General features: G+C 30.2%; 1 protein-coding gene across 1 annotated transcript; it reads right to left on the reverse strand.

Annotated features, from left to right (window-relative positions):
- Positions 1-30: 30 nt before the first annotated feature.
- LOC119663992 lies at positions 31-1,497 on the reverse strand (the record flags this gene model as incomplete). The annotated part of the gene is made up of 2 exons (XM_038073577.1): positions 1,101-1,497; positions 31-851 (listed from the first exon to the last, which is right to left on the reverse strand). Coding segments are annotated over exons 1-2 (1,218 nt in total), but the record flags the coding sequence as incomplete, so codon positions are not given.
- Between the last annotated feature and the right edge of the window lie 8,021 nt (positions 1,498-9,518).

Here is a 9,518-nt window from a genome sequence, read left to right on the forward strand (position 1 = left end):
AGTTATTGAATGGCGAATTTGTGTTCTAACATCACCAATGCCTGACACTTCCTGGTTTATTCGCTCAAATGGTAATTGAAGTTGCTTTGCCATCTTTTCAGTGATAAAACTTATCTCTGAACAAGAGTCCAGTAATGCTCGTATAGGTTGGTATAAACCGTATTTATCCTTAATAAGTACTACAGCTGTGGGAATCAATGATCGTTGTTTAGTACGCGATACTAGAGAAATTGATGGAGATTGCGGAAAATTTAGTTGTCCAGGTGGACTGTCTGACAAATTTGGTCTCACATTTTGCTCGATGGGTTTGAATTTATGCAAACACGTATGATGCATACCATTGCATATTCGACAGCGAGCTGTAGATTGACAATTTTTAACGACGTGCCCTTTGCGTAGACAATTTAAGCAAACAGAAAGATCTTTTACGAATTTGAATTTGTCGTTAAAAGTCAGTTTTACAAACGATGGACATGATCCTAGGCTGTGGTCTCCTCCATTACACTTCATACAATTGATTTTGGTGTTAACAAATGTGGTCAATTTTCTGTTAAAAGAATTATTTTTGGTATCATTTACTTTATCATTATTGCATCTTTTCGAATTGCTTTCCAGAAATTGACATCTTCGACTCAAAAGTGTGTAGCAACTTTCCCAAGATGGCAATGACTCAAAATCTTGCTGAGAATCATAAAAAATTTTAGTTTCGTTATCCACTTTAGACAATACTAAATGAATAACTATGGCGTTCAGAATGTCTGCTTCCGAACCCAACGATAGAAGTGAACAGAATAAAGCAGACACTGTATCTACAATATGCCTGAGTGTGATTGAGTCGCCCTTCGTCATATCTTTAATAAAAAAAAGGGAATTAATATGTTCCATAAAAATTAAGACCTTTTTGTCATATCTCAATTGTAATTGCGTTAGAGCCTTTGTATAATTTTCCTCGGTTATTTAAAATGGTTGTACTACGCTCAACGCCGCACCCGAAAGACAACTTAAAAGATAATTAAATTTATCAATTGTTGTTATCGACGGGTCGTTGTGAATTAAATTTGTAAACGCAGAGAAAAAACGTTTATATTCGCTGTATTTACCATCAAATCTTGGCAATTTCAATGCTGGTAAACGACTATGATGTGAGGAGTTGTTTAAAATCGACGAATTCAATACACTTGATTCATGTATCGGCCTTATTTTTTGATTGTTGATTGCGGCCACAATAAGTGATTTTATGCTGACATATATGTCCTCTAATTTGCTACGCCTATCATCATCCGGACATGCTCGTTCAATTTTATTTTGTATTTGACAAACTTCTGTAAAATACGATTCCAAAATTTGCAGTCGACATTCTAAAATGTTAACATCCACAAACGCTAATTCCTTCTCTACCTTCGCCTTTATGCTTAGCATGTTTCGTTCCACTGATGTTCGCTCTTGTTTTAGTGAAGAGAGTTGCTCAGTTACTGAGTCATTTTTTCGACGAGTCATTTTTGCAAGTAAAACAATAAGTATAATTAATTTCCAAAAGAGTGTGATGATATGCACGCAATTGAGTCGAGTGTGTTTAAAAACCGCTGAATACGAATTTCACTCAAATGCACATGTGCTTGGGTACAAAGTCCGAATAGCGAACTGTTCAAAGTGCCGCTTTTTCAACCAAATAAACAATTAAGACAGCTCTCGATGCCGCCCGTCCTGTCACGGTCGCCAAAAATGTTGGAGATTGTTGGTCGCACAGCACGAATCTGCAGACCACCAAAGCACCAAACCAAGTTCGATAAATTTCAAATAATAATTTATTTGCACAACGAATAATTTAGTTCGATAAACTTCAAATAATAATTTATTTGCACAACAAATAATTTAGTTCAATATTAATTCAACGTAATAATTTATTTATTGAATAATACAAGCAACTATGTATAACAAATACAAAGAGAAAAACAACCGCCACCGATTTGACATCTGATCATGCTGCGATCTTAAGCACAACTACTCTCCAAGCGAAATTGCAAAAAGTACAAGAGCGCATTACGTGCGAGATGCGCTTTTTTGATTCTCTTGATTTCCTACAACAGTAATTCTGCTCCATGACAATGCACCTGCACACAAAGCAAAACGGGTTCAGGATGCAATCAAAACACTTGACTGGGAGCTGCTACCCCACCCGCCGTATTCACCAGACTTGGCTCCTTCCGACTACCATTTGTTTTCATCGATGGGACACGCATTGGCTGAGCAGCACTTTGATTCCTACGAGGAGGCGAAAATTGGGTGTCTGGTTGGTTTGCTTTAAAAGACGAACAATTTTTTTGGCGTGGTATCCACAAATTGCCAGAAAGGTGTTCAAAATGTGTAGAAAGCAATGGCCAATACTTTGAATAAAATGTTTTTTACTTTCCTATTAATAATTAGTGTTTTATTTTCACCAAAAAACGCTAATTTCATACCAGTACACCTAATACACAAACAAATTTCGCATTTCACAAAGTAAGAGAAAAGTAGGAGAAAAAATTCTCATGTGTATATACGCGCATAAAGGGATGAGTATATTTGTTGTTTTATCTGGGGCGTGTTTAAAAAATTGTTGAAAAATTTGATCAACGCGCGATGCTGTCTAAGGGGCCCTTAAAGCGCAGTGCAGACTATCATTTTTGTGTCTCACACAACTTGCGCTCTCTCTTGCTCAAATTTCTTCTAGCGACCAAATTTGAACATGTATGACACGCAAGAGTCGCCATTCACGCAAAATTTTTGAAGAGTGAGGGTGCTTTTCGCACGCTGTGTGAAATTTATAGTAAAATTTTAATATTGAAAACATGAATAGTCAACATCTTAAGAAATTTTCCATAAATAGACAATTCAAATAATAAAACAATATACATATATTCATTGTTTTTCAAGACATTTGATAATTTTCATATTTTTGTTAGTTTCAGGTTATTAACATTTAAAATTCTTTTATATTAATAACAAGTTTCAACAAAGAAAAGCATATTTAGAATACAACGTATTATATCTTAAATTGAGGTTATTAATTAATTGTTATTACGACTAATTTTCAATACGTTTTTTTTTACTGGGCTTAGATCGTTAATTCAACGATTTTCATATTTAGATGTTTTTTTAAATAAAAATTACTTATAATCATCGTTTATAAGTTAGTGTTAAATATTTAATTGTATTCTAATTTTTTATAAGAATTTTGTATAAAAATTTATATTGTTTTAATTAAAATTTAATTAAATATTTACCCCAAATTTATAAATGTAATTTTAATAATAATAAAGAATAATAATAAAAATAATAAATACATTAATAATAAAATAATAAAAACACGTATTAAATTTATATTACAATTCTACATATATCGTCTGCTTACGATAAATTTGTAAGGTAAAAATGCTATTATATGACGTATGAATTTTTTGGGGTGACAGACTATCATGCGCTATCATGACAGACTATCATTTGGTGAGCACGCCAACATGTTGGTGCTGTGTCATTCAAAGGTGCAGACTATCATACTTGTGTGTCACACAACGTCTTTTTGTCTCGTATGACACACAAAAATGATAGTCTGCATCGCTCTTTATTTAACAAATAAATGGTGAAGCTTGAAATAAAAATAAAAATGAAGCTTGAGTATTTGGTATTTATGCAATTTCTGAGAGTGTATTTGTGATTTTGTGTCGTGCTCATTGAAATCTTCATTTTATATAAAATCTTTTTTGCTACCAACCAATCCAATTGTACACACGACATATTTTGCTATATAAAAAACCTAGTTCTTTTAGATAAACGGCAACAAAAGTTTTTTTACTTTCACTGTTATTTTGCACACCTATTTCACGTGTTTACTATTTAAATGCGAAGGTAGATGACACAATATTTTTAAAAAGGCATAGACTTTGGTATTGTAATTTTTTTCTGAAAACACATGTGTCTGACATATGTATGTGCATTGCACTCTTGCAAATTATTTTTAAAGTAATGTGTTATAAAGATAATATTATTAATAAAGCTAATATTATTAATACAGCTAATATTATTAGTTGCACGAATTTTTTAACAAAGGCAAATCACAAGTTTTCATATTTCTGTGTTTTTGTTCGGAGCGGTTTTTTAATTTTGTAAGATTCAACGTTAAGTTTGCGATAAAGTAAATATTTTTGTTTTTATATTATTTATGAAATGAAATGAGTCTGCATACTTACTATTTTTAAAATCCTCGTTTATGAATAATATAATATGAGATATAATAGATATAATAGAATAATAAATATCCTGAAAATTTCCTACCATTAAGTATTTAATTAGATATTTTGTGAGCGGGAATAACGGATCAGCGCAACGCGCAATCTTTTGTTTATTATTCATGACCATGACGGCGTAATAAGGCACTAAGATAGTTTTCGAAAGCTTTGGGTAGAAAGCTTATAAGCTCAAATAAAATTAAAGCAGTATGTGAGTGCACAACTCACATAATTTAAAAATTAAAAAAATTATTGTATAGCTTATGGAGCTTATGGTCGTAAACATCAACATAGTTTTTGATTTGGAAAGCATGGCAGCAGCATAACTAAATACAATTAAATAATAAACCTAGCATTGTCTTCTTGCACTAAAAAATGAAAATGGAAATTTGCTATAAAACTGTAAACTTACCTCTAAGTGAGCAATTTTTTATTGATACTGTTTTGCTTTTTAAATATTTTTAAAGTTATGTTGTAAGTGGATTCTAGCTCTCCGTAAAATTTTTAAACATTTGTTACAGTGAGATTATTTTCTTATCTAAAGTAAAACAAATAAGATTTGATTTCAACTAGTCTCATACGTATTTCTTGAAATACTTGAAATACAGGTAATTACGTCTAATATAATACAGACACAGTACCAGCTATGTAATTTTGAAAGTGCATGTAAAAGAAAAAACAATTCCAAAAAGTGATTTTTAATTACTGTTGTTGACAAAAGCTAAATAGATTCATGCAAAAATTACTGTATCTTATGTCTGGGGTTGTAGATGAACATACATATGTATATTATGATACATTAACAAATGCATATAATTATGTACCAAAAATTTGAACTTTGGTATTAACTTTTAAATTAAATCGCGATTTTCGGATTTTAAATTATTACTTTTATTACATTTTATTTCAATTGCTACAAAACGATTTGCTGTGCATACATGGGGCTTACTTTCACTTTTTATATATAATATATACAAAATTTAATGTTAATATTTTAAGCCAAATTTTGTGTGTTTTTGCGTGCCTAATCGATGTCTTAACTCTTTTGTTTTTTTTTTTTCATATTTTTGACATACTTTCGTTTTTTGCTATATTTTAAACATAATTATTATACCGTTTATTGAAAAAGCAATTTGTTCGTAGTTTTACCGATTAAATTATGACTATGATATCCCAAAACATATCCGCTAGTCAAACAATCTTTTCCAAAGCTTTAATTTCACTAAACTTAGTTTTAACAGAGAAATAGTAGTTTGTGCCAGTGATCGCGAATCATTTGACTAAATATTGGACAACACTCAAAACTGATAGTTTACTTCTCTTTTTAAACGTGTCGTTATAGAGACTTGGGTTGAAATTGAGTATGTAAATCAGTAGCTCGTTTATAGTAAAGAGTATTGAATATATTAATTTAATATTTGTTTACATAAATCATTCAAATCGACTAGCTAGAATGTTTTCTCACTGGCATTAAGTAATAATTGTGAATGACCTAAGCCTAGATAGCAACGACGCTGAGGGGACCAAGCCTGTGCATACGATTTTTCTGATTTTTACTTTATTTAAAAGCTTTCAGGTGAATATTCGTGCATGTCGGGTCCGTTTGTGGTTGTTTTTTAATAATTTTTTAAGTAAAAAAAGTCAGCTTTTTCCGAACAAAATTGAATTTGGCTGATTTTGACAAATTAATAAACTTAGAAAAATTTCGTGTTCCAACTCCGGCTTGGCCCTCTCAGTGTCGTTGCTATCTAGGCTCAGGCAAATATTTACTACATTTGTGGTTGCATATTAGCATGTAGCTATTTCTTCTAATTAGAAGAAATAGTATAAATTATTGTTCTTGGAAAATCCATTGTATACATTAATACAATTATAATGAGTAAATATAGGCATAATTTTTTATATCAGTTTTACTTCAATTTACATAAAAATTTTAAATGCGCTATATAATTCCAATATAAATGAAGAATTGGTAAACTAAAATCAATAGTAAATATAAAATAACTATTACTGATATATGTAAATATGTATATATAATTAGTCATGAAAGTGTTTCAATAAAGTTTAAAAAATTGTATCGTATTTATTAAAATAAAAGTTCTTTTTATCGTGTTTCACATAAACGTACTATATTTATATAGATGCTGATAGAAAAATACATTTATAGGAAAAGTTAGCATCTAATAGAAAAGTTAATATGTGTTCATACATTTCGGGTATTAGGTTGCATTGTTTTAATATTTTGTTTTAAAAAGATAAATATTAATATGACCTTTTAAAATTCAAAAAAAGTTTGGTATATTGTAATACCATTTTAGCTTGTACATCAAATTTTTTCAATATAGAAAATCGTACAGATGTATATGCTGTTTAATACTACATATTTTTTGTAGTTTTAAGCAATCCTTTCAGTAAGGTGAAATGTTTTTTATGTATAAAATTCAAAAAATTCTTAACTAGTTAATAACAACATTGTAAACAATAAGGATCAATTTCATCGCGTAGTGTTAGAAGAAATATTAAATGTATAAGCATTTTCCGCACCACCTAAGAGGTATGCTTGCTGGCGCGTTACCAAGTTTTTGGTGTTCGGTTCCCCAATAGGCCTATCCACCAAAATATTTTATTTAACAAATATACAATTTTATGTAAATACAATTTAGAATAACTTAATATATACAAAACAATATTACTATTTTAAAAATATTTAATATTAAACCAAAAATAATAAGGAACTATTAAATTAAGGATAAATTGTAAATAAATTTAATAAATTATAAAATTAAAAACTAAAATGTTTTATGTTTAAGCAAAAAATCATTTAAAGAGTATGAACACTTTTGTGCTGTTTATAAGTGTTGAAAGTATAATTGTTTATGTTTAAAATTCAAAACTTTATTATCTCGATTAAAAAATTTTAAAATGAAAAATTGTGATTCTAATTTTTCAATATATGTAGTAAAAGGAGGAGGTGGTTAAACTAAATGGCAATTTTGGAATTGCTTTTCTATTATGAAAATATTGGTTACTGAAAGGTCACTAATGTGTGGAAAAGTCGACAGACAATTATGATTAATTTGCATTTTTAAAAAAAGACACCCACATATATAAGAGAAAGCATTACGATTTAAAAATATTTTAAGGTCTACATCTATATTAAAATGGCAATTATTAAGAAATGCGTTATGATCTTTATTTATGTCTATTTCCAGGAAGTATCTAAAACAAGCTTATCTGTACATGAAATTGAAAGGAATGGGTTAATATTATGGCAGTCGAAATTAGGGAAATATTCGCAATTACCGTTAACAATGTTAACATATTGCACGCCCCATTTTTTTTGAAAGAGACACGAAAACATATGAGGTGTTTTTCTTGTACAATTACCACCTCCTCTTCTAATTTCACCAAAAAAAATGTTCTAACCGATCTTGGCAAAGTTTTCTGGTCAATAAAACTTGAAAACCTTTTGTGGAAAGAAATTGCCTATTTATATTATTATATTTATATTTATATTAAGAAGCCAGCCATTAATAGAAAAAAATGAAGGCTTAATATTTATAGCACCACTATCTTCAATATTCAGAGACTTAAGTAAACTTTGTGCCTTTTAAGAAATTGAATTTGCTCAACTGAGCCACAGAAACCTGCTTTGAAATTAAGACCTGTAATGTTGCTAGAATTAAATATATCAAAAAGGTTATTGATAAATTGAATGAAATCTATAGTATTGTTAAATGTTATAGTATTATCTATTAAATAGTCTGAATTATGTATAGTTTTCATACCTGTAGCAACAGTGTTGCTGAAAATTTGTGCTGCGAAAGTAACGTTCATTTTATGAAACGAATCGTGTCTAATATGTGCGTTTGTCAGTTTAGGCGCACATTTTAAACTATTTTTTGAATCGATACTGTAGAATAATACAATATCTTCCCAAGAGACTTTTAAGCTTTTAAAATATAAACAATTTTTGCTATTTTCTAAACAGTTTCGTGTGCTTTTCAGCAAGTGAGGCGAATTATGAAATAAATAAATTTTACCACCATTCACCTCAAAAAATGAATTGTCTTCGCTAACTCCTAAGCTTTTGGCTAAACAAATAAAATTTTTTGCTTGATCAAAAACAAAATGGCATGAATTTAATCCTATACTTCGAAGTTGCTTAATTACTTCAATTAGATATCTCTTTATAACTGTCGCTTTACAACTACTACTAGTAAAGAAGTAAGCAAAAGGCTGTGACCATTTATCTCCACCAATTCCTTGAACTAAAAAGGTAAAAGCACTACTTGCAATTTTGGAACTGCGATTCTCGTCACCATAATATTCAAGGACAACAATTTTATCGTTGTCCCTATCATATTGCAGGAGAGTTTTTAGAGAAATTTCGTTACAGGAAATTGAAACATACTTCTGAGCGTATGTGAAGTTCCGACTACGAAATTCAAGGGACTTAAGGCTACTATTTATGCAGCCTGGAGATTTGGGCCACTTTGAAACAAACTACAAAAGAGTTCGCCCTGTTGGTCAATTACAAGAAGTTCTTAAATATTTATAGGCTATCGGAGACAGAAAAAACACTCCTAATGTGAGAGTTTTTAAAATCTATTCATACCTATAGCCGTTTACCGGCCTAAATTTTGGTCGGGCATTACTTCCCGGATTAAATTGTTCGTGCAACGCATTTTTGCAAAAAAGTGCCTATCACAGACATAAAATATCCGGTTTATGGAGTCAGTAACTCCTAACAGGACCTTCCACTCGTTTCTATAATAAAAATCATAAAACGACCATTACTTAAAATTTGTATGAATACATGTAACACAGTTTGGAGAACTATTAACCCAGTAGAAAACGGATCGATCCGTCATCGAAGACGTCTTCAAGACATGGATACATACATGAAGACCGATCGATCCAAATGTATGACGGTCTTCGAAGACGCTTTCATACAAATTAGCCAAATGTCTTCAATGAATTTTTGTGTACATGTCTCGAAGACCGTCTCGAAGACCATGTCTTGCATAACGGACGCATTCGACAGAAAGTTGTGCGCTCTTAGTGGAGTGCTCATATAATTTTTTTACGCTTTTTTTTATTTCTACTCTTTTATTGCACTCTTTAAATTTTAAATGAATTTCAATTTTCTCTTTAAATAAGTAGAAAGAAATTGTTGTATTTTGTACTTTTATTTATTTTATATAATAATTTCTTACATTACATTCAAAATTAAAAGTTTTAAAAGTAAAT

This window comes from Teleopsis dalmanni, unplaced genomic scaffold (assembly GCF_002237135.1).
Source record: "Teleopsis dalmanni isolate 2A unplaced genomic scaffold, ASM223713v2 unscaffolded_contig_1255, whole genome shotgun sequence".
In the NCBI taxonomy this organism is placed as follows: Eukaryota; Metazoa; Arthropoda; class Insecta; order Diptera; family Diopsidae; genus Teleopsis; species Teleopsis dalmanni.